The sequence below is a fragment of the Accipiter gentilis genome, chromosome 3 (assembly GCF_929443795.1).
Source record: "Accipiter gentilis chromosome 3, bAccGen1.1, whole genome shotgun sequence".
Classification (NCBI taxonomy): domain Eukaryota; kingdom Metazoa; phylum Chordata; class Aves; order Accipitriformes; family Accipitridae; genus Astur; species Astur gentilis.
In genome coordinates this window covers 44,318,146-44,344,807 of record NC_064882.1, presented here as the reverse complement: position 1 = coordinate 44,344,807, position 26,662 = coordinate 44,318,146, and the positions used below count along the sequence as shown (strand labels likewise).

General features: G+C 38.4%; 1 protein-coding gene across 5 annotated transcripts in view; it reads left to right on the top strand.

Moving 5' to 3' along the window:
- The window catches only part of CTNNA2 (catenin alpha 2), a 512,225-nt gene extending 499,541 nt beyond the window's left edge, over window positions 1-12,684 (top strand). For all 5 annotated transcript variants that reach the window (XM_049792668.1, XM_049792672.1, XM_049792671.1 and 2 more), the window contains one exon: window positions 11,542-12,684. In XM_049792668.1, the coding sequence (XP_049648625.1) occupies window positions 11,542-11,829 (288 nt within the window). In that variant the 3' untranslated portion in view covers window positions 11,830-12,684. The remainder of the gene's footprint in view (window positions 1-11,541) is intronic.
- The last annotated feature ends 13,978 nt before the right edge of the window (window positions 12,685-26,662 follow it).

The following is a 26,662-nucleotide window of genomic DNA, read 5'->3' as shown; positions in this document are numbered from 1 at the left end:
GAAAAGATCACATTTCTCAGCATTGCAGTCTGAAATCCTGCATTATGCTGCTTTTCTTTTTGTTTTCATTGTGGCAAAATCAGGAGGAATAGCAGGAGATAACACAGACACATGTAAAGAGTATAGTGTTTCTATGCTTTATTGATTTTTTTTATCCAAAGTCTCCTGCATTTTATCATTAAGAGTACAATTTCCAGCCAACCGGACATGATTTGGACTCCCTTCAGGTAAGACTGTAAGAAAGACATGCTTGTCTTGTTATTATACCTGTTCTCTAGATAAAGAACAAAAGGTTTGCTTCCAAAAGTCAATTTGAAAGTGCACTAGATTATTTGGGGCTTTTAAAATTTATATCTATCTTCAAATTACATACAAGCCAGAGCTCAAGTCAGGAGGAGGGAGAGTCAGTAGCACAGACTAGTTAGATATCCTCTATTTCCTCTTTCATAATTAACTGCATTTGGATATAAAAGTGGAAATTTCTACTGAGAGAGTCCTGTCTGCATTTTCTCTATCTGTGACATCAGGTTCAGACAATGTCGTATCTTGTGTAGACCTCTGGTATTTGAATCCCTGCGTAAAACAGTGTATGCAATCCTGGTGATACACAGACCACTTGCATAAAGTTTTGCATAAATGACGTTTTTAATGGACCCGATACTGAACTTTGACAGACTTCTTACACTAATTTTCTTCAGTCACCCTCCTGGCAATATAAAGTATCTTAGTTACAGTTTGAGTTAGCCTATCCTGTCAAATACATTTTGGACTTCATTTTTGTTGCAGACATTTTATCTTCTTGAAGATTAGGTAGGAGCCTATCTTGAAACCAGTCATATAACAGTCTGTTTCCTGTTAATCATCCAAAAAATCAGATCAAACCATTCCATGGGACAGAGTGATTTTTAAAGTTGTAAATGTGGTTGTACAAATTTTGCTTCTATTAGTGATGCAACCATGATGGCCATTAGACAATCATATTCTTTGTCCATGACTTTCCATCATAGGCATCATCCTCCAGGCATTAGTTCTATGCAGAATGAAGCAGATATGGAAGAAAACACCCTCAAGCCATCATGGCAGAATACTCATTCCCATGTTTGTCAATTGTAGGTTGATGTAGAAAGTGTTTCTTCCTCTACATTCAACCTTAGCAAAGAAAACTTGCAGTATACGCTACCACAACGTTGGCAAAGTTGTGGGGTGAAATCCTGTTCCCATCTACAAAACTCCTTTGACTTCATTGACTGAGTATTTCTTCCTTGGTCTGTGGAATTGTTCCAAATGTTTGGGCGTTCAGACTAATGTCAAATATCCCAATTCAGTAACAGACTCTGAAAGGTTTGTGACAGTGTTGTAGCATGAAAATGACTGATAAAGCAAGCTTGTTTAAATAATTCAATGCTCTATGTGATTCGTTGTCCTTCCAGTGTTTCTGGTTATGATATGAATTGTATTGTTTTGGCATCTTTTTCCTGCTGTGCAGTGGCAGATAATGGCGGAAGAAAAAGAACTGGTTCTGAGAATTATTTTATTATGGGTCAAAATATTTTCCCCCATTAAATTTTGAAAAGAAAGAAACAATATATAATTACATATTAAATATTGAGGAAATGACGTACATCATGTTTGGTATCTACAAGAAAAACTGTAGATTTTGTGTTATAGCAGTAATGTCGTATTGGGTAAATAACTTATTGACTGTAAAGAGAGTTGATGAATAGAAAAACTTTAATATCTATCAGAAATTCCAAACCATAGTTTTCACCTTTGGGACCTGCTAGGCTGGAGAGAAGTCAGTAATCATTATATTTCACAAAAAGAATTGGGTAATGTTAACTTTTAGTTGTTTCCAATTGTCTTATTTTTCATTTTACCATTTCAATTGTTAAAATATGAGCTTTCATGCTAGCTCATTAGAAGGACAAACAGGCAATAATAAGTATCCGAGTCCTGCCTAAAACTCATACTAAGCAATCTCATCCCTAAGCTGTGACCCTCAAACTCCAGCCTCGTAAAGCATCTGCATTCCCAACATTAATGTTTCCCAAAATGTGTTTTGCTCCAGAACATGCACACTAGTATGTTAGTTAGAACTGTTCTTGGTAGCCTACCACACTTAGGAAAAACCTCAACATTGACAGAATGTACAATTGGGTGCTTCACTACGTTACTAGATGACTCAGTAAGCAACTTCAGTGCATACATAACTTTTTAGGGCAGGCTGGACAGCAGAGTTGGAGATGCCTGATGTCTCTAGTGATGTCCTCTTGGCTCTTGGGTGAAGGACAACTGGATTCAGTATCCTTCAGACTATAACCTGCGAGTCAGACTTTTTGCAGGGCCTCTCGTAAAGATCCATCCGCTTGTAGCTATCGATGAGGGAGATAGCTACATCTGATATCGATGAGGAGAGGAGAAATCAAGGTAAGATGAGTAAAGAGGCAAAGGATCGTGATGTTGAAGCCCATGTTTCAGTCTCTCAACTTAGAAGGAAAAAAGATTTTTTTTCCTCAAACAGAGAAAAATTCGTAAGCTTTCTGGCACCCACTATGAGACTTAAGTACAGTCTCCGCTAGCTGGGAATTTCTGAATTGGTGCATGACTTACTATTTTGGATGCTTATGGAGAAACAAAAGGTATGCGGGGCTCCTGGTGTTTCAGTGAAGTAGCCTTTATGTCTTCCTACAATAAAATTAAAGTGTTTTTTTTAGGACTGCTGGATACATGTGAGGGCATTTAGGTGGTATTCCTTAACTTTACAGGGTTAGTATTCTTATTTTATCATAAACCTAGATTACTTCTTCAAACCTGTTCATTTAATGAATTAGGCATATTCCCCCCCGCCCCCACCCCCCAATTTTAGTGATATCCAATGTTGAATCATATTTTATGATTCTATTTATATACTGGTTTTGGCTTCCTATTAAATGTTCTCCTCAAAGCAAATGAATTGGGATATCATTTTGTCTTTTATCCTGTTTTCTTTTAAAATAGCCTGGAATAAGTAAATCAACTGTATAAATGCATCTCTACAAATTTTCTGTCTTGTGTTTGTTTATCTTTTATTGTGAATGCCAGTACTGGGAGTATTTTTATATGCTTATGCTTTTTTAAACTGACATAAAGCAGTTGGCAACCTGTTGAACTTGTAAATTAAACATGTGTTTTAAAATGGCAGTAGTACGTAGAAGACAGAAGATACCCATGGTTCTTGGTATACTTGTGTGCTTTCTGCTGTCGTAAGAGATGGGAGCTTTTGTTAAATACAACCAGTCCCTATGGGTTTCTTACCTGTAACTGAAAAAAACACAGATGAAGGCAGTTATTCAATGGATTGGACGCCTATAAAACACAACTACCCCCAGAATGAATTAAATATTCAACATGTATAAAGAAGTAAGTTAAATGCAATCAAATGTGAAATAAATAGCTAGGAAAAGAGGAGTATAATGCAATTTTCTCTGTGTAGCCACAGATCCCTTTCTAATACCATTGTGGCCACATTGCATTACAAATAATGGCATTTTGTTTGTTATAGAATTTCATGTATATAGGATAGTTTTCTCACAATGGACTCTATCTAGCAAAAACTTCATGTGCATTTTCAAGTTACTGACTGAAATATGGCTTCAGCCATTGCATAGTAGTGCTGATAAATAACATGTCTCCTACCATAGGGATGAGTGCCTCTGAATAGCAAATAGGCCATTCTTGCATTGGCTGTCACTAATAGTATCATGTGTTATGCAGTAAGTGTGCCACAGAAATGTAAGACATAAGTATTAGGAATAAGATCTTTTTTGTACATGTATCTTCCATATGTATGTAGGACTGGATTTACTATTAAGCACAGACAAGAGGAAAACGTTCTGTTGCATAAGAACGAAATCTGGGAAAATGGTATTCCTGATTCACCCTCCAGATTTATAATTGCTTCATGTAACTTAGTTGCTCTATAGGCTGTTAATTGACTTTTGGTTTGTGATAACAGCAACTATGCCTGTCCACAGAAGTATGAATTTGCTTTGAAAAGCAGGAGAAGCAGGGAATGCACCCAGAATTCACAGGTAGATAGCTTTAAGGGCTTGGCAGTGCCTAAATTACCAGCTAAAGGCACACAATCAAGTCTTAGCCAAGAGTATTTGAAGGGTTACAGGTTCTTTTTCAACACGTTAAATACATGACAACTGTTCTTCCTGATCTGTACAAAGTAAACCAGATGAAACTCTATTTATCAATAATTACTAATACTAATTTTTTACATTCAAACGTTTCAAGGTCAATATGGACAATTGTTATCATCTAAGCCATCTTCCTGCATAACTGATGGATAGGGTCCCTGAAATAATATGCATTAAAAATGCCCAATAGTTGTGCTTAAACTAGAGTGTACATATTAAGCAAAACCATCCAATATTGATTTCACAATTTCTAGAGATAGAATCACTATCTTTCATGAGTTCTTGTGATTAATTAATATCACTGCTAAAACTTTTCAGCTAATTAATAAAATGACCTGCTTCACCTTTCAGCCATTAAATTGTTATATCTTTGTCTAATCTGTTGAACTTGAAATATTATCAGCTTTCTGTTATAACGTACTTAGTAATTTTGATCAACTAATTTTTGAATCATGCACTTTATTAATGGCAAAACCAGAGCTGACTGAATCTTTCCTGGTGGTTTTTGTCCTTGAGGTTCTTTAAATTCTTTCCAGTTCCTCAGTGTTCATTTTGCATTGAGGATTCAGTATTTCATAACTGTGGACGCACGATAAACTGAATATGATAATTTAACCTGTTTCATCAGTGTCCTCCTTTTTGTATACACAGGGAGTGATTTCCTAGCATCCTGCATAGAATAAAGTTCATTATTGTATTAGTAGGTATCATCTGTTATAAGGTTGGCCAAACTAAAATCTATATTTCTGACTTTTACCAGTTTATTAGGTATCAATCACTTGCCCTCTGTATGACTTACCACTTTCCCAATTGTTATGTTATGTGCAAATTTCATCAGTTAAGTGACTTTTTTCAAGTTTTTAACAGAAGTATTAATACTGTAAAGCTGACAAATGGTTTCTCCACAAGCCCACTACAAAAGTCACTGTTTAGCAATGAATTTTTTGTGTATACATATTTTTGGGATCTTAGCTATTAGAGAATTTGTAATCACTCTGTTTGTGCCTTGTTAATTTTGTATCAGCTGAGTTTTTAATCAAGCTGTCGTGTAGTATCAAGAAAAACACCTTTCAAAGGCTCAATTATATCACCAGCATTATTTTAAGCAATCCAAAGTTTAATCACATCAAAATATGATGTAGGCTACTTTGAAAATATTTTTACCCACAAAGCCATTTGGTTACCATTAAGTGTATTTCTTTCCTCCCTTTATTTATGGAGTCTGTCATAGAGATTGCATTATTTTGTTTGGGAGTGCTGTCAGCTGAACTGGCCTATAATTTCACAGGTCATTCTATTTGCGCCGCTCAGATATTTCCTTACTAGGAACTATCTACAATTCTTTTGATGTCTTCCCCCACTTTTCAAGGTTTATTAAAATCAACAGTAATGATATAGAACATTCTTAAACAACCAGATCTTTTAAAACTACCTATACCATATCCTTGCTCACTGGGAATACAGATATTTTTTTTAATCTTTTTCCCATACTTTTTGTGGCATATTTTTGATTATAAATATGAAGATATCTCTGGAAATTGAATTTTGTCCTTTCTAAAAACTGCGGTATAATTCTTCCCCATTAGAGTGGTGTGACAATACAGGGAGAACATCTCTTTTCATTTGCTTTACTGTTAAGGAGAAGATTTTCCAGCTTTATTCTCTCTCACTTCTTCAGCTGTTTTGGTACGGTAATTGCTGGTTATTTTACTTAGATTATATGTAAAAGAAGCAAGAAATCTTGATTGTCACAAGATTCTGGAAAATTCTGCATATAGTGCAGGAAAAATGCAGCACAGCTTATAAGCAGATCAGAACCTCCGCAAAGCCATAAGGATTTTTTTGGGGGAAAAAAACCCTGAAATTCTCTTCTTGGCAGATAATAGGCTCTGCTGCTCCAGTGTTTTACCCTTGCATTCACTAATTGCGTAGTTAGCTTGTAGCAAAACCTTTATTTATTTTTCTTCTGAATGATTTATGCCTTCCCTGCATAGATGGCAGTTTTAACCTGGGTAAGTGACCAGCTCCCGTGCAGTGATTCTTTGGTTCTTTATGAATTTTGAATTTCCCCCAGCATTCTCCATTCTTGCAGTTTTATGGGCCAATAACCTAAATTTATCTCTTCTGTTTAAGAGGGCTTTTTCTTCCTAACTGGAGGCAAACCTATTTGTAAAGAGAGCTAAGTAGCAGAACACTATTGCTTTGTGTAGCAAGTCAAAGGCTCTGTTAGGTGTTAGCACAGAAAGCTATCATTATATTCATAATTCCCTAACCATTGCTAGGGAGTAAAGTTTGCCTTCTGTACTGTGCAATAATTTCCTAGTGGTACTTTTATTTGAAATGTTAATTTTCCTTCCTTTTTATTTTTTTTTATTTTTTTTTTTTTACTATTATTAACATTATCTGTTTGGAAAAGTGCATACGTTTCTGTGCCCGGATTTTGTAAGGAATTAACGCACTAAGGGCTTGATTCACTGCTGCCTCGTTCCAGTTTTATGCCACTGTAGCTCTGCTGATTACAAAGCACAGCTTAAAACTGAAGTAGCACAGTGGTGTAGTAAGATCTAAATGTTAATTGAAATTATGTTCATTCAGTTTAATTCTTCTTTACTGAGCCATAATACAAGCAAGGAGCTGGAGGCAATAAGAAAATCACTGGAAGTGCTTAGGTAGCCAAATTGGGTACATGGGATGGCTACCAGCAGATTTTGGAGAACACTCATAGCCTAATACTATTATGGGGTTTTTATGTCTCTTTTCTGATTCCAAGACTTGAAAGCATTTTACAATATGAATCGATATTAAGGGCAAGGTCTTAGGATCTGCATGTTAAAATGTGATTAATAATGCTAAAATAGGGAGCTCTTATCTACTATAACAGCAAATTGAAAGTAGAGATTATTAAAATGGCATCAAAATATGTAACGTGGTTTTCTAAAAGACATTGTTGCAATCTGCAGCTGATCTTGCAGAAGTATATGCTTCTGCACACCCTTATTGATATACTCCACAAAATTACTAATGTGTTTAATGATGTACAGTGCATCCTTTGTATGGTTTCAAGCATCTAATTTAGGTGCCTCCTCATTTCAAAATCCTTCCTTCTGTTCCTTCATATATGCCCCATGTAAAACAGCTACCAGAACTTTTTTCATAAAGAAATGTTAGAAAATGTGAGGGAATTAGAAACCTTCAGCAAATAGACTTCATTCAGGAATGTGCAATATGGGCTTGGTCCAGTCAGTGTATCCACATTGATTATGAAGTAAATACTATTTGACGGTATCACTTTATATTCAATATCAATCCACCAGTGTTTCAAAAAGAATCATTTAACAATGAATAATGCTTGATTGTAGATCACTGCAGTAAATTAGAATATCCTAATTTAATAGAGTATGATCTGTTATTTGCCAACAAACATACAGATTGCCTTATAAATCATGCAGTAGTGTGGTTATAGAATAACACTATACTGAATTATATTTCATTACTCCCTATTGAACAGTCATGTTTCTGCCACATAATGTAATTTTCCATCTTTTAACTTAGTTTCTTTTACTAACAGAAAATACAAATTAGTCCTGAGGAAAAATATTTACTGGGGGCAGGCAATTAATTATGCATTTCAGGGAATGGCACCAAGTACGTGAAAAACATTAAAATGCTTTTTTGTTTCTCACCTCACTGTATGTAGCTGTTTATGTATTTAATGAATCATAATGAGTATAAGATCACAGCTGAGGAAATAAAAAATAACAGGTAAATCCATAGATTAATGTGGTTCCAGACACAGACTTTCTGTAATGTCTATTCCTGTTCACATCAGTCACTGACATTTCAGAAAGAGGTTTCTCCTTAACTCTTCTACTGTTAATGATTCAAAACACTTCATGTGAAGTATAATATGGATTTTGTTATTGCCTTATGAGTACTTATCCTGGTTACCTTGCTTATAATTCATGTTAAGGAATCATATGCTCCCAAAATATGGAGCAGGAAAGGTTTGGAAGGAAACTGGCCTTTTATACTGATTAAAAACAGCTAAGAACTTACTGAGTAAGTGGGATGGAATCGTAGAATGGTTTGGGTTGGAAGGGACCTTAAAGATCACCTAGTTCCAACCCCCCTGCCACGGGCAGGGACACCTTCCACTAGACCAGGTTGCTCCAAGCCCCATCCAACCTGGCCTTGAACACTGCCAGGGATGGGGCAGCCACAACATCTCCGGGCAACCTGGTCCAGGGCCTCACCACCCTCACAGTGGAGAACTTCTTCCTCACATATAATCCAAATTTACCCTCTTTCAGTTTAAAGCCATTACCTCTTGTCCTATCACTACATCCCTTGTGGAAAGTCCCTCTCCAGCTTTCTTGTAGGCCCCATTTAGGGTGCTGGCAGGCTGCTGGAAGGTCTCCCCGGAGCCTTCTCTTCTCCAGGCTGAACAACCCCAATTCTCCCAGCCTGTCCTCATAGCAGAGGTGCTCCAGCCCTCTGATCATCTTTGTGGCCCTCTTCAGGACTCACTCCAACAGGTCCGTATCCTTATGTTGGGGGCCCCAGTGCTGAATGCAGCACTGCAGAGCAGAGTAGAGGGGGAGGATCACCTCCCTCGACCTGCTGGTCACGCTTCTTCTGATGCAGCCCAGGATACGGTTGGCTTTCTGGGCTGCAAACACACATTGCCGGGTCATGTTGAGCTTCTCGTTAACCAACACCCCCAGGTCCTTCTCTTGTAGGGATGGTCGTAATACCGACCCCTGAGGAACACCAATCCTCACTGGTCTCCACTTGGACATCAAGATGTTGACCACAACACTTTCAGTGTGACCACCCAGCCAATTCTTTATCCAATGAGTGGTCCATTTGTCAAATCCATGTGTCTCCAATTTAGAGACGAGGATGTCATGTGGGACAGTGTCAAATGCTTTGCACAAGTCCAGGTAGATGACGTCAGTTGCTCTTCCCTTATCCACCAGCCCTGTTGTGGAAGGCCACCAAATTTCTCAGGCATGCTTTACCCTTAGTGAAGCCATGTTGGCTGTCACCAATCACCTGTCTATTTTCCATTTGACCTAGCACAGTTTCCAGAAGGATTTGCTCCATGGTCTCGCCAGGCACAGAGGTGACACTGACTGGCCTGTAGTTCCCCAGGTCTGCCTTTTTTCTCTTTTTGAAAATGGGGCTTATGTTTCCCCTTTTCCAGACTGCCAGGACTTCTCAAATAGGATGGATAAGGGCTTAGCCACTTCATCCGCCGGTTCCCTCAGATCCCTCAGATGCATCTCATCAGTTCCCATGGACTTGTGCACATTCCGGTTCCTCAGATGGTCTCGAACCTGATCTTCTCCTGCAGCGGGGAGTTCTTCATTCTCCCAGTCCCTGCCTTTGCCTTCTGTGACTTGGGTGGTGAGGCTGGAGCACTTGGCGGGGAAGACTCAGGCAGAAAAGTCATCAGATACCTCAGCCTTCTCCCTTGAGCTTCATATTCCCCACCAATCCCTCCTTGCTGGTGAGAACAAGGTCCAGCACAGCACCTCTCCTCGTTGGCTCCTCCATCACATGGAGAAGGGAGTTGTCATCAGGACATTCCAAGAACCTCCTGGATCGCTTGTGCCCTGCTGCGTTGTCCCTCCAACAGATACTGGGGTGGCTGAAGTCCCCCATGAGGACCAGGACTTGCGAACATGAGGCTGCTCTGACCTGTCTATAGAGGCCTCATCTGCTCGGTCTTCCTAGACGGGTGGTCTGTAGCAGACCCCCACTGTAATGTCACCTGTCCCTGCCCTCCCTTTCATCCTGACCCATAAGCTCTCGGTCGGCTCCTCATCCACGCCCGGGCGGAGCTCCAGGCACTCCAGCTGGTCACTGACATGGAGGGTGACACCCCCTCCTCGTCTGTCTGTCCTGTCCTTCCTAAGGAGCCTGTACCCTTCCATGCCAACACTCCAGTCATAGGAGCCAGCCATCCCACCACGTCTCCGTGATGCCAGTAAGATCGCAGCCCTGCAGGTGTGCGCACGTCTCCGATTCCTCTTGTTTATTCCCCATGCTACCTGTGTTTGCGCAGAGGTATTTAAGTTGGGCCCCTGATGAAGCTGACTGGCTGGAATTCCTTTGTGCTGCTCTTCAGGTGCTCTCCTGCTGACCTGGGATTCCTCTCCAGGCTCTGGGCATCTGTTGCTGGCACTGGCATCAAACTGGTAGGATGGGTTGAGGTTCCCCTCCCCTGGCAATAGTAGTTTAAAGAGTTAAAATAATATTTTATCCAATATCGTTCCTACAAACTGGGAAAGTCTTATAAAATTTGAGGTAGCTTCCATGGTAGAACTGAAAGGCTTTATCACCAAGCTTATATCCTACTTTTTCAGTGTTTTGGGAAGGGGATAATCGAACATCTTAACTAGTAACCTGGGTTACTGCAGTACTTAAAACCCCAATTTTAGCACCTACTCATTTGAGGATGTCCAGTTGAATTTGGCAAGTGCCTAATTTGCATTTTGGAACACTGAGACATTGCTTTGGAAGCCCTATTATATGCTTGAATCCTTTCAAAGAATTTGGCCAGGAATATGTACTTGATTTCAGTGCATGATGGAAACTTGCTGACTGGAAGTCCCAATGGTTTGAAGTTCAACAAGTTCTTAAGGCCTCTTACATCCAGAGGACCCAGGAACCTCAGGCAGACTCATTCATGGGAGAAACACAAGGGTATATGTACAAAAAGCCTGCTAATCCTAAAGTAAGATTCCTTGTGAACATACGTAACTTACTTATTACAGTAGCTACAAAAACCTGCAGTTAACTGTTTCATCTTTTTATTTCTTTAGAGGTTTCAAAATCTTCTTTCATCTTTTCAGATGGGATTCTCTAACAAGCTCAGCACTGGCCTCACACTGTTCCTGTAGACATCATTGCTAGTGTTATCCTGGGCTTAACAGGAATAATTAGAACAAACCTAAACACCTGGGAAAACCTCTGTTGACCTGTTTTGCAGTTTCTGACATGTCAAAGTAAATTTTTAAAGGTTTAAGTAAGAAGTAACAGCGATTTTTTGGAAAAAAAGAGGTAACTTCTTCACCCGTAGAAAAAGAATCAACAACAAAAAACCAGACAACACAACCTTTTCCTTTGAATTACTAGAAATTTTAATGTGAGGTACCACAGTCTTACCTTTACAATTCGGTGCACACTGTTGCCGGTGCTTGTTACTACAAGCTACTTGATCAATCCCGAGGGAGAGGATTCATTTCATCTTTAATGAGATCTGAGAGTATCCAGACTTCAGTCAGGTAATGGTCCAGTGATCCGGTTGTGGAGTAACCTTGCTGTATTTCATTTTCTTTTCTATTTGTAGCTGGACAGTGCCACTTCTCTCATCCAGGCAGCTAAAAATCTGATGAACGCTGTGGTCCTTACAGTGAAAGCATCATATGTGGCTTCTACTAAATATCAGAAGGTCTATGGTACCGCTGCAGTGAACTCACCAGTTGTATCTTGGAAGATGAAGGCCCCTGAGAAGAAACCTCTAGTAAAGAGAGAAAAACCAGAAGAATATCAGACAAGAGTGAGAAGAGGGTCCCAGAAGAAACATATTTCCCCTGTACAGGCCTTAAGTGAATTTAAAGCTATGGATTCATTCTAAACCACTAAACTTTACCAGGAGGGTTTTATATTCTTTTTGTATGCATACCTGCCGACTTGTATGCGTCTGGCATGGGGTGGGGGGAAGCAGCGTCAATTTGCATGCGACCTGAGACTCTATTGAAGTAACTAACTTTCTGCAATGCCCAAATTTAGGGCATTCTCTTCTGATGTTAAATGGACTTATTCCAAGCTTCCTTTTTAAACTAAACTATAGCATTAAATTGGCCAAAGAATTTGCATCACAGGGGTACGTGTGAGTTAAATAATAAATTCAAGTCTAAACCCAGAAATTTTTATGCATGCAAGAAACATTAGGTTGGCAGGTATATTAAGTGAAAAAAATGGAATTGTAATGGTAGACCATAAAGCTTGTATTGCTTCTGTTCCAGTGCAAAAATGTACTAGCCAATATGCTTAAATGTGTGGCCCAATAATTAAATGATATAACTTTTAAGTCATCTTCATTATAGTATGTGAATTTTTAAAACAGATACAAACTAATTCATCTTAAAAACGCTTCTTTTAAACCATATTTTGTTCTTTATATTCTAGTAGTGTTATGATTGCTCACATTTCAATTAATCCCATTAATATGACCAGAGGTTTACTTTTGCCAATTGAATTCCTTATGGTGGAGTATGAAGCACAATATGGTGATTGACATTGCCTTTTATATTATGATTATTATTATGATTATTATTATAATATTAGTAATAGCAGACCTGGTGGTGGAATGTTTAGAGACACGGAAACTGACAGTGTGAGAATTTAGAGGCAAATATGTAGGTGTAGCTTGGATTACAGGTATCTGACATACCATTGTAACCACTAACTCAATAAACTCATTTAACCTTGGAATCCTCAATATGGCTCATCTCTTTTAATGCACAGATATCTCCTGCAGCATAGAGGTAAATCGATTTATTAACCTTCTAAGGTTGGCATCTCAGAACCTTGGAAATCGTCTATTATGCCACACTGTATGGACCTGTAGAAAGACCACTACACAAAGAAATGCAGTATCTACTTTTATTCCCTTTTAGCCCCAAGAGCTGGCTCAACTACAGAGATTGTATTATTGCTATGAAAAGGTCTTGGTACATATGAAAATAAAAAATGAGCATGTATTTATTTTTCTTATAATTAAATACTAACAACTTAAGAGAACATTCATGACCTCATAAGGGATTTGAAACACTGTGATAAACAGTGAGGAATACCATGACATGTAGAACCGTTACAGAGTTTTCGAGAGATGTTTGGATGCTTGTCTCAGATACGCTGATTATTCCTCAGAATAGCAAAGTACCAAATTTTGTTCTATTGCCCTCCTACACAATCTATATAAAGAAATGTACTCATAGAGGCCTTTTAGGAAATGACTATTTTTGCCTTATTTAGTTGCACTGTATAATAAAAAGGTTCCCCAATCAGAAGTGGAGACTGTACACATATTAAAATACATTAGAAGATGTGGGGAAGTCTTTGAAGAGCCTTCGCTATAATGCCCTGTAGTCTGATATAGACTGGCATTACTTGTGGTAACAATAAACTACCTAAAAATAATTGTGATCTTTACAATTGGAATTACAGAGGCAAAAGACAGACACTGAGTTTAAAGAAAAAAATAGCAAATAACAGACAAATAAAAATGTCCCAGCACGGTGCATGAAAAAAGAAGACAGGCAATTGGCCACAGATAAAAGTAACAGCACTTCTGAAGAAGTGTTTTGCTGTAAAACTGTGATGGATTAACTGAATGGTTGCTTTAAAATTATATTGTTGCTATAAGAGGCATCTCAAACTTAGAGATGTTTAGGAGAAAGCATGTAGACAATGAGATCTATGGCCATGTCTTGTAGAGTCTCAACTGATTAAGGCTCTGTTGCTAAAAAGGAAGACTGTGATAGAAGGAATCTGTTATCAGCCACTCAGTCAAAATAGTGACTGTGTCTGCAAAATGCTAAGGAAAATTAGAGTCTGTGAAAGTAAAACCCAGAATGATATTGGGCAACTTAGTTTCTGTGAATTAGCGTCCTACTTTAGGATGGATCATTTGCCTTTGAAGGGGTCCATCTATGCTCTAAGTATATGGTAGCATGATAAAATTTAGTGTTGACAAATGAAAAGTAATGCCCATGAACACAAGAACCAAAAACCAACCAGCATATACCAGTCCAGCGCTCAGCTCATGTAATAAAACCAATGGAATGTTAAGATGGATGAGGTTTAATAGAGAAAGAGGAAAATATTGGGTGATACTATACACCAGGGATGTGCCTATGTTTGAATACTTCATGCAGTTTTTATCAACTCATCTGAAAGAAGAAATGGTGTAGGATGGAAACGTACATGGAAACACGAGAAGGATTACTAAGTCTGGAATTGCTTTCATATGAGGAGAGACTAAATAAGGTAAGAGTCTCCAGTTTCTTCAAGGTCATCAATAGTGAGGCTATGCGATGACTAAATAAGGAACAGGTAATCACAGGTCCTTATAACTCAACAATTCGGAGTGACACAATGAATTCTCAAACAGCAAGTTCAATATTTAAAAAAAAATACCTTTTTTTCTGAAAATAAGTAAATTGTGGAATTCATTTTCACAATGTCACTGTTGCCACAGTGATAACAATTCCATTGACCGCACCAACCAAGAATTTAGCCCACAGACTTTCCATCTTGAAATCTTGCAGATCTTAAAGGTCTAGAAAACTTTTAAGTCTAATATAAAGTGTAGGCATAAAATAATGTGTGTGGATTTTGGAAATGTTCACTACAGCCAGTCCTCCACTGAGGTAAGGGAACTCAAATCACCAGCACGGTGTAATGAAGAACTGCTGGACCTCCACAACCTTTGATCGGAAAGCTGCCTCTGTTTCTCGTGACTGTCACCTTGGTTCACAAGCCGAATGTATGGGTACCATACATAGTCCTGTATATGTACAACCTTGAAAATTTTCTCATTGAATTGTACCTACAATGCAAAAGAAGCAACTACATTGGTTTTTCTAGAAATTACAATTATATTTTTCTTGACAACAAAATTTAATTATTTTTAAATAATTATTTGCTTCCAGCAAATCAATGTACAGCAAACGACTGGTTTGAAGATCAGCATGGAGGTCAGACGGGCATCTCTGACCTAGGGGCAGTTTCTCTCCTGGTGTGGTCTTCCATGCTGTGGTCACTCTTCTTGTTATTCACATGCCAGGAATTGTTTCTTTACAACAAACTTGAAGGTCAAGTTACAAGAGTGAGTTATAGGCTTCTTCCAGAAATGGCTGTATCTTTTGACCTGTGGCTGTGAGGAGAAGGCTAGAGAAAGGGGGTTGGCTTACTTCCCATCTTAATAAAATATAGAAAAAGGGCTAGCAGAATATTTCAGTTTATAATACACTTCTTCAGCAAGAACAGCAGCCAATTTCTGAATTAAAAACTCAGAGAAAAGAGAAAGCCTGAGAACTTTTAGATAAGTTTCAAAATAATTTTCCTAAGATTTCTTACTGGTTTATTTATTAAATTAAGAATTTGAAAGTGAGAAGAGTTAAAATAGCTAAGTATGTATTCTAAGTCAAGGAGCGACTAGTCAAGGAGCTACTGAGCGAGGCATATTACTTACTACAAAGAAATAGAGGTTTGGATGGGGCAAAGAAATGAAACTTAAGTGTAGTAAAATAACTTAGTACATTAGTCATACATAGCACTTTCTTATCCTTAATCCCCAGTGATCGCAATTACATCATTAAACTTATACATGAGTTTAAGTGCTTGGCTGCATATAAATGATAGTATTCATATGCTTAAAGTTGCACAAATGCTTTGATAATAAGGAAGCAGGGGATAAAGCTCAGCACAGATTCACTTTGATCCAGTATTTTCTTGCTACTGTGTCCTTAGAGTGTGAAATACTGATCAATAGTTCAGTTCTTTTACATTTTAAAAAGTGGTGGACCAAGGTGTGAAAATGCAGTGGGAAACAATTCCACAAAGACAAAAATACTGGGTGGATATTTTTATATCTAGCACATTGTTTTATATCTCCACATGAAAGCGGGCCAAAACAAGTTTCCTGTGTCTCTATGAAACTCAGGTTTAATACAGAGGATGTATATTTATAGGCTTAAAATGACATTTCTGCATATAAAAATGTAGATTTCAATGGGATTTTCAAGCAACGCCCAAGTGAGATTTGTTTGGTTTTGTTTATTATTTTTTTTTAAATGAACCCCCCAGTATGAATATCAATTAAAGGCTTGTAATGGAAATAAGGCAATGTATGTCCTTTCACTCTGTTTATAAACATGCTGTCAAACAACCTTTCCGATCAAACTTGATTGTTCCGTTATTTTTGCAGGGCAGAGGATAAATACACGTGTCGAAAAGGAAGGAAACTGGAACAGAGAAAGAGAAAGTTTTTGGTTTGAACCTCATCAGTAGTTTGTCCAGAAGAGAAAGGGCACAGCCGAAGCTGTGTCCAAGGGCAGACACATTATCCCGTGTCATCTTAGCAGTGAATTCAAACGTCTGTTTGGAAGTTCAGCACATACTGAGCTTGCTGCTGAATTGCACCTGCAGAGATCAGGAATAGTCAAGAATTTTTCTGGTTTCTCACTGAATGACCAAGTGCATCCTCAAGCAAGGGTTCACACATTTTTCCTGCTTTTGCTATTTTTCCCTTTATGACTCAGTTAACGCCAAGCTATGGAGAACCTGACAGCTTGATAAAAGCTGTGGGAGGTAGAAATATATTTTCGTGCTCTAGTTATACCTTTAAAGGAATAAATATTTAATTACTTGAACAATGTTTCCTTCTTTTGATAATGTTAGGTGAGGCATCGTAGGTGAGTAGCTGTTACCCAATATTAGCCTCTCCCTTTGGGTAAAATTTCAAAGTTCCAGTGTTGTTTGGTAATACCTGCATAATAATGGACTTGAAAAGGGATGCATCTCTGCAGAATGTGAAATGTTTATACTTACCCGCTTTATTCCAGTTCACTAAAAATTAAATACAAGGAAGACAGAGAAATGAAGTAAAGTTTTCAAAGCCTCCTAGAATATTCAGAGGTAATGACTTTGCTAGAAGGATGTATTTGATCTATTTTAATTTTTTTTTTCTGAAACATTTCATGCAGAAATTATAGAAAAAAAGGTTCTTTGGCCTGCATTTCCAGGAGGTCATATTAAATTATCTTAATGGATCTATCTCCTCATTGAACCATAGACTTGGCTGCTAACAGGAGGATAAATGGAAAAAAAAAAAAATCTATTTTTTAATCTTAATTTCTCTTAATCTATTTGACGATTTTTCTTCAACTGTGTCTGTTTTTATTTACGTGTACTTTGTGTGTGTGCGCACACAAAAATTCCCAGGATACAAAGAGACTTAGATGGCCAAAAATCTACTGACTACCAATGTACTCCCCAGGAAGCAGGTTGCCTTTGTGTAGCTGGAATATCACAAGGATGTCACAAGACCTACTGTATGGGATGTACTGAGTTTTTTAAGATTGCTGAAGATCCCAATGCCTGACTTTTCAAATACATATATTTATTTATATATGCATATATATATGTATGTATATATGTTTCCATATATATGGGGGGTGGGGTGGTTTGGGGGTAAAGTCTTTTTTTTTTTTTGGCTGTATGGAAGACAAGCCTGATTCAGTTAAACCATAGGCTCCTTGTTTTCATTAGCTTGCCAGCAGCGTTACTGCCCAGTGTTACACAGCCTGGTGTCTGGAACCTGCAGGAGGTAACAAGAGACCCTGCTAGTTGTCATATACAATTTTTATTATTAATTAGGCCCTGGTCTACAACTGAGACCGTAAGGAAGATCCATTATTTGGGCCATAACTGTAGAATATATTAAGATCGCTAGACTTTGTCACAGAGCTATGTGAAGCCTACATGCCTCTTAGTTTCATCTGTCCCTTAAGACAGGGTTTTAAATCTGCAGTACGCACAGCTAAGAGCTCGGAGAAGCTTGATGGTATTTCACTGAGCCTTTTATTTGCCCTGTGAAGTAAAGTTCCTCTGGTTTTCCCTAGTGCCCTGACCTAAGCTGATTTGGGTGCTTACACACCAAATGTATGGGGGGGGGTGGGGGGTGGGGTATTTATGATCTCTTCACTGGCAATGATATCTCAAAAATCACATTAGCTGGATCTCACGTACTATGGGAGATCCCTTTCACTGGGAGCAGTTTAAACTACAGGTTTATGTTTGTGTGGATTGGTGGAAACATTCCCTGCCGAGATTAGAGGGGATGCTACATGTATCTTGCACATCAGCTATATTGGACATTGAATATTAGTCACCATCCCATAGGAAGACATTTTAGCTTTTCTCAGTGTGTGCATCTTCACGTGCTTCTATTGCCCATAGAAATCATCTGGATTTTTCTTTCAGCTGCAACATTGTTAAATGATTAGGTGGGGAAAAAAACCCCACAGCTTACATCTCAGCACCTATTTTGCATGTACACAATAGGAAAGAAATATCTATGGGAAGGGGAAGGAGTGATATAAGTTCATAAATCATAGGTATTTTCTGGAGTCACAAAAACTGTATTGAGTAAGATCCTGCTGGTTGCTTTTTCTTTTTCTCTATTTCTTTATAATATTCTTCCCTGCTTTGAGTGATCCATTTCTACCTATTCTTCCTCTTTTGCAGGCAAATTGTCATCACTTCAGCATGATGGACAGGAGAGCTCATCTAAATGACTGGAACAGTAGACGCTCTCGTGAGTGAAGGGAACGTGGATAACTTTCCCCTATTAAAATTTTAAGGCTGGTACTTGAGTTTTGCACAATCAAAGCAATCACTTTTCTAATGTCTTTGCTTTTCAAAGAGTCATGAAAAAGGTTTTATATTCTATATCTGTATGACAGCATTTGTGTGAAAGCCATTATACTTTGTACCTTGAAAACTTCCAAATGAGTGTCCTTGGGAAGAGGAGAAAAAGTAGCATCTCTGAAAAGACACTCTGGAATGAAGCCTGAAAAACCAAATCCTGAGATAAAATAGGAAACGGACAGATACAGTCATCTCAGAGTTCTGTCAGGGTCATGCAAAAAATGCCTATTTCCATGGAAATAGGTGAAGAAAAAGGTTAAAATAACTTCAGAGAAGTATTTATTTGGATGCAGCTTATTTGATCTTAAATTTTAAAGAGAAGTAGAGGTGTGCAGAGGCTTTACCACTTAAAATTTAATAGATCTTAGGGAAGAATGCAGGAAACACAAGGTTTTAATCAATCTTCAGTGTCTTTCTCCACCCCTTTTCATTGTCCTAAGGTCTTGTCATGGTGATCTCAGCAGTCGGATGAGCACATCATGCTTACCCGGGCTGACGCGATGTTTCCCATCCGACTTTGTGTAAATATCACGCGTGCACAGAAGAGTGTTTGGACAAGTGCCAGCATCGCTGCCGCAAGAGTCATCTGTAGGAGTTTAGAGCTGGACCAACCTTGTTCAATATTGACATCAACGGCTTTGACTCCTATAGCCAGTGTGGGGCTATGGAGGGTCAGGACAAAAGAAGCCAGAGGGCTGTCTGTCACCCCTGCAGAGATTTGGGCTCTAGCAGGCACAGTAATCTCTCTGTCTGTGAGCCACAGACAGGGCAAATACGTTTTGCCATATATTCAAGAAGAAAATAGAAGTAAAAAGTAGTAAAAAAAAAAAAAAAAAAAATCTGCAAAGGTTTTATATAAATTCGCAGAATAAAAAAGTCCTAAACCACCATGGCTACTGTCTCCCCTGAATGAGAAGTAGATAACAGAGACTCCCATTTAAACCACATTACCCAGGTAAGAAAAAACAAAACTGAATGTCAAGTATTAATCTAAGTCTATACCCACACACTCACGTGTAAATCAGTAATCTGTGTTAATTTGTTAATTATATTTCATCAGTGAAAACATATTTTTTGCACTGTTGTGGGTTGAATTTTCAGACACACGCTGTTACTACATCCTACTTCACCACCATCAATTTCCTCAGATAATTTTTATTTATCTAGTGCAATTTCTAAGAATCTTTAAAAAAATTAATTTGTGCGTTTGTTTTGTGGTTTTTTTTTTTTCTGTCAAGCACAAGTCAATAAAATCCACTCAAAAAAAAAAAGGGGGGGGGGGGGGGGGGAAACGACATGACACACAAAATAAAACAAAAAAGAACACCTGATACATATTTAGCTGTCTCTTGATCCTTCCAGATTTCAGAGCTACCAGTATGGTACCATCAACCAAACACACAACACCTGCAACTCACCTCCTTAAGGCTACACTCTGTGGTCACCATCTGTCAAAGTCAAACTATTTTCAATTTTGCAGATACAAATTTTGTGGATTATGGGAAATTTTCAAGTCTAGGTCTGAAATTACATGATACATGTAAACTGACTTAATGGATAAAGATTTTCACATTGGGTGTTGTATTGGCCGGGTTGAGTCTCAGCGAAAATATAAATTAGATTGAGAAAAAAATGGCCCTACTCATGTTCCCACGTCATGTAGTTGTGTACAGCTAGTCTCAATGATTTTTAAGTTCTTTTCTTCAGTTTTGGAAAGGCAAAGCAGAAAGCTGCTTCCAGACTCAAATATAACTGTAAAAGACTGACATTTGTCTCCATTTCAGAAGCTAGTGCCTTGGTTTAATGAAGATGTGAAGAAATCACTCCTTAAATGACTTTTTTTCCTTAATCTCCTTCTCGAATGCTTTTCAGCTTTTTAAAGAAAAAGAAAATTACTAGGGCAGTTCAAAAGCCTGTTAAATTATACTGTTCTTACCACCAAAAATGTCTGACTGAGAATATGGTTTGTTAATTGACCTTATAATTGACCTGTAGAGCATCATGTGTTGGGCATACTAAGTTGTCTCATGATAATGCCCTCCTCATCAAGGCTTATTGCTTTAGTGCAGCTCATTAGGAAATGAGGACATAAATTAAACTTGAAAAGAGAAACGGAATGCTGAAGTTGATGTGGGACTGTCTGAGAGTATCTCGCGTGCTGCAGAGGCTAAGCTGGCCTTTGCTTCCCAATGCCTTGGCTAAGGGATGCATTTATTTAGGAGTCACGCCTCCCATCGTTAAATTTAATTGCTTCCCCTGAGGCTCTCCTGGTAAAAGCCTACTTAGATGAATGAAAGGTGCTTCCTGTCCCAGAGGTTGTGGTAAAGGTATGGCTATTGGCAAGGGAGAGTTTCACATTAATCTCTTTGGTACGTGGGCTCGCTTGCTGCTGCAAAGGTGATGGTAGGGGCTTCGAGGGCTCGTAGTCAGATCGTTACAGAAAGCTGAGCTGAAAAAGCGGAATATGTCTTCTGTGATATGACAAAGGTCACTCGTGGCAGGTAACCTGTATTCACAGCATTTCTACAGGAAAAAATGAGCTGACAGAACTCATTCAAAAGTGAATTCCATTTGTTATTGATGAACTATTTTAGATTGCAGAGTTTTATTTTTCCTTTCAGGATTGGTGTTTCTTATTTGAGAATTCTTTTCCACATTATTAATTCAATCATACCAAGCACCTTGCTTTTTAAATTTTTTTTGCTTTCAGATTCTTCTCACGCCTTCCAAAGCCATGGGATTTTAGGTTTCCAGTCAAGCTACTGAAAGCTTTGCTCTTGCTTAAGTAAATACTTGACTAAAGGTGATTTTATGGGTTTAAAACTCTCTAGCATTGTCTCAAGTATAGCCACTTCGGCTTCCCCCTGCCCCAGCATTTTGTGTTCAGGAGAAAGCATCGTTATTTACACTAACCTAATTGGGTGAGCATCTTAGAATACCCCTCCGTGAGAGCATCAGGAAGCCTTTTCAGTAGCCTGGGATGGAGGAAATGTTGTTGTCAAACAGCTTTATCCTTGATGACACATTTCTGCAAGAGAAATCTTGGACCGAGTGCCTCTATAGCACAAAGTTTTCAATGACACAGGAGATTCTCGTGGATCTTTGTCTTACACTATTCAGATGGGTCCAGGCTCTAGCCTGATTTCTCTTTATTTTCTGTGTTGTTTTCTGAGATTGCGTCTATCCTGTGCCACAGAGCATGACTTGGAGATAACCAAACTGGTTGTGCCTGAGTTGCATCTGAAACCAGAAGTATAACTCCATCACAGCTATATTCTATGCAAGTAAAACCCTGATAAGCAGCATTATTTCACTGGCTGAAAGAAGCCCAAGTTACTCGGGGTTTCATCACAAAAAAAAGACATGTCTTTTCTGTCCAGTAATCTTTCCAAAGGAGATCAAAACAACTGAGAAGCTTAAGATTCATTAGAACATATGTCATAATATTTCTTAACATAACTAAAATGCAAAAATGTCTTAAGCAAACAGGATGGTCATAAAAGAAAAGCAATATAAACAACTTTGTCCACTGCACTATTACAGCTGGTTCCTTGTGTTCAGGCTTAGTTTCCATCAATCATTGGCTTTAATACTGGCAGCAAACACATTTCTCAAAGAATCTGCCTTCCCATCTCCTTCAATGCCTGGACTGCACATCTGCTGCCTGCATCGCACAGATGCCCTTCTCTGAATTATGTCCTCCCTGCTCCCTTGTCTTTCCCCTTTTTTCTGGCCCCATTCTGGAGCCTGATTTCCTCCTTTCTCCAGGGAGGGTCTGTTTCTCCCCACCACTTTTCCCAGCATTTCTCTGTCTATTCAAATTGACTTGAGGGTCTCTGCCCCATGCTCTGTTGTAGGGTGAAGATGTGCTCTCCGTCGAAGGTATGTGAATTATGATTTTTCCAAAGCAGGGCTATCCCAGACCATCTTCAAAGGGTTATTTGTTGAAGCAAAATGTTCCTTCTGGATTATACACTCTATGGTGATTACATTGAGAAAAGGGCTGATAGCTTTCTCTGTATTACCTTGTTATAATGAACTTGGCGGTGACCCTTCAGATCCTTTTTGCTGAACCACCTTGTTGAGTTTGGTGCTCAGGTACCAGAGAGTAACTTGGTTGGGATACCCCAGGAAAATACCTAAGGGGGTTCCCACTGTGGGCAAGCAAGATAAAGTCAGAAGAGAGGAGCCTGCTACTTTGCAGTAATTCCATACGCTTTTGGGACACCCTTCGTTTCCCAGCTACTTCAAGCTTGAAACTGGACTGTGTTTTCCCTTGCTTTGGCTCTGTTGGTTTTTGGGGGGTTTGGACTTTTTTTTTTTTTTTTTTTTTTTGCACGTTTGATGTTCTGTCAAGGTTTCTTTAAGTGAGCTTTGACGAGAGAGATTAGTTTCTATGTTTTATGTGACAGGGATGTGTGTGTCCCGCTGAACTGAAATTGTGCCTTGCGTGGCACAACTCTTATTGTGGGAACTGACTACTCAGCATTGGCCCTTTTAGCAAGAGCTTCTTTTGTCTGTAAATCTTTTTTCTAGGCTTTTAATCTCTCATAAGGACAGACAGACCCTGAAGTGCTGGTATATTTGTTATAGTCCCTTGATTGGCTCTGTTTCTAGGCTAGTGCCTTTGTTTGTAAGACCCGCAAAACTTGCTTGCAGTCTGCAGTATAGAAACGTATATGCTGAATAACAATAAACTGTTGGGTTGTTTTCTGCAAGTAGGGCATAAAAGACAGTATTGGGGCATCTAACACAATTATTTGGGTTAGGCTGGATTCAGAGATGCAACTCAGCTTTCCTAAAATGTCAAATCACTTAAAAAAATAAACAGAAAGACATCTGGCAGATGTGGGAACTGGTGGTGGAGGTGGTAAAGAAAACCAGACCATCATTGAAAAGTAAGAGTGGAAGAGAAGTTTATCTGATCGCTTCAAAATACTCTGAACTTCTATTCTAAAGGGAGGCGTTTTGGATTGCCTTGTGTGATTAAGTTTGGTGTTGAAGTTTTTCACGCTGCCTGGTCTGTGTGTTCACAATAAATCCATGACCGCAGTGCATAGAGCGTTGGAGCTGGCTGAACAGGCTGGGTACCAGAAGCAGCCTGTGTGTAATAGCATGAATCTCAGTGCAGGTTTGTTTGACCTCTTTGCTTTGCTTTTATTCTCACTTCTAGCTGCCTGTCTTATTAGCCTGCATGATCTGACCGTGTCTGTATGAGGCCACTTGAGCACAGAAGCTCTCTGCCTGAGGAATTTAAATTTGGCAATAAGTGATCGAGAAATTGCAAAAGACCCACTTCTGAAGTCATATATCAATGAATAGGAACTTCAGAAATACGCTATGTAAAATCTTCTATCCACAATTAATTCTATATTAAAATCCATACATTGGCAGATTAGGCGCCAGTGAAGAATTGCTAGGACTAAAGCAATGAGTTATATCAACAATGCTTCAGCCCCTTGTGAAGAATTTTATCAGGAGCTTATATTAATCTTATTTGAAATTGTCACAAACATCCTTTATTCTAATTATCTTTGCCTGAGGTTCTGTTAAGAAACCATGTATCATTTTGTAATATAAATGCTTCATAACTGTGCATTCTTGTCCTGTGCAGTAATATTAAAGTGACTTTTTATCCCTCATGTATACAAATTAAACAGAAAGAAATTGAAAATATCCTCTCTTTAGCATAAATTGCTCATAATTATTTTGTCACAATGACCCTTCAGTCATAAGTTAGCTTAGCTTATAATATGCTGATACTGAATAAAGATCTTGTTCTTATATATTTACTCTAACAGTAGTGATTTGACCCAGATTTAAATTTGAGGTACCAAGGACATCTTTTCCACAACCAGCGGGGTTTTTTTGTTTTGTTTTATTTTAAAGAAGGGAATGCTTCTTTCTTTACTTTAATCAATTTAGTTTCAATCAATGGCAGCTCACTACTTTTTTGGAATCCTGTTGCAGCTTTCAGTGGATTTTTTTTTTGGCATTTTTAAAATGCTAGCCAAGGTTTTCCTTTAGCATCTTTCACAGGCACCACTGGGAATGCTTGGCCACTGAAGCTTGGCTGCTTGCTCTTACTGGGCAGAGAACTGTGCTATAAGTTTAAGTAACCTAGTGACTAATCCATATTATGCAAGAAGCCCAAGAAGCACCATAATAAGCAGTGGGAAGCTGTTGGGTAGGAGTAGCTGAAGGACTGTTTTGCACCATGGCAGGGATCCCTGGCATGCAGACCATGTTCAAAATGCTTGCCCTGCCTTTTTTTTTTCTGGCAACATATTCAACAGCTCTCTTTAAAGAGCTCACCAATTCCATGAGTCTTACGCCTTTTGAATTCTCCATATGTACAACGACTTGAGAAATGACTTAGCCCTGTTGCTGAGCCCCTCTCCAGGGGAAAGGGCTCACTACTGATATTTAACTGGACTAATGCAGCATCAGACCCAGATTCATCTATACAGTTTTGTGTACATTTTTTTGTGTACATTTTTTTACAATTTTTAAACCTGCACATCTATACAAATTTGTGAGACTTCTCTTGATGTAAGTAGGACCAGACTACGGTCCCATATTTAGCCAGCTTTAGTTTTAGCAGCAAGCTATTGAGTCAGTGAATTCAAATAGGCTAAAAAAAACACCCAAACAAACCCAACATAAACAACCTAAAGTTTCTGGTGAACTTCTAAGGTATTCAAACTGCAGGAAACTCTATTTATTTGATGAAGTCTCACCAGGAATTCTAAATAATAAGACCTTTCCTAGCAAACAATCTTATGCAAGCACAAGGAGAACATCAATAATCGATGGCTGAGCTTTTAATGTTGACTCCAGCTCTCCTCTTTTTATTATTGCACTGTGACTTCACTATGATTTCTGGTTTTATTCAAAGAGGCCTTGCTGCAGGCATTTAAACCTACTCTCACAAACATACCAGGAGTACAGGGCACAGCGCTGCCTCTGATCACAAAACTAAAAAGGAATCAGAGAACCATGTTACTAATAAGTACTTGTCCGTCTTAAAGTTCAAGTATTTAAGAATAATTCCTGAAACACAGAGCACCTTGACATCAACAGAGTTAAATGTCAAGTAGGGGAAATGTATAGATAAGCAGAGAAAATGAAGTCTGGAAACAACTGGGTTTCTATATTTTATAACATTTCAGAGCAAATTGAGGAGCCTCTTGCCAATCTTTGTGTTTCCACAACAGTGAGAGAAGACTTGTGATGCTCTACGCAAGAAGCAGCCATTGGAAGTTCTGGTATCTATCTAACAAGCTCTGGCCCATATGGAGCAGAACCTGGATATTAATTCTTCTGGAGGAGGACAAGAAATAAGCTATTATTCAAATTATGTGCCACATCAACACCTCTGCCATAGAAATGAAGAATAATTTTACAGTAAGATTCTAAGAGCTACTGGTGAAGGTTTTAGTTTATAGAATATATCCAAGGCTTGAAAGAGTTCTGGGCTCTGTATCTTCCTAGTAGGAAGGGCAGTACTATAGCTGAGAGGAAACCTCTTCATTTTGATATTGTATCCTTAAGCAAAATCCTCCCTGTCTTCTGTCAGTTCTGCCTTAAAATAAATACAAGAAAAGACAAATATTTGAAAAATATTACCTACTTTGATTTGCATCCTTTTCAAGCAGAACTGGCTAGGAAACTGTCAGTATTTACTCTGAGGGGAAAAAATATTTATTACATTATTTCATAATATTTTCTGAGCATTTCATTTAGAGAAAAAAATCCAATAACTATAGTTTCCCAAAATACCAAATCTATTTCCACTCCCAGTAAGAAAAATCTATACTGAGGCATTGAAGGATTACAGTGAGTAACTGATCTTCCTGCTCTCAAATTTTAAATCAAACAAAGCCTTCTATAAAAAAAAAAAAAAAAAAGCCCACCAAACTTTTTTTCTGTGGAAGAGAAATTTAACAATATATTTCCAGCTAGTTCTT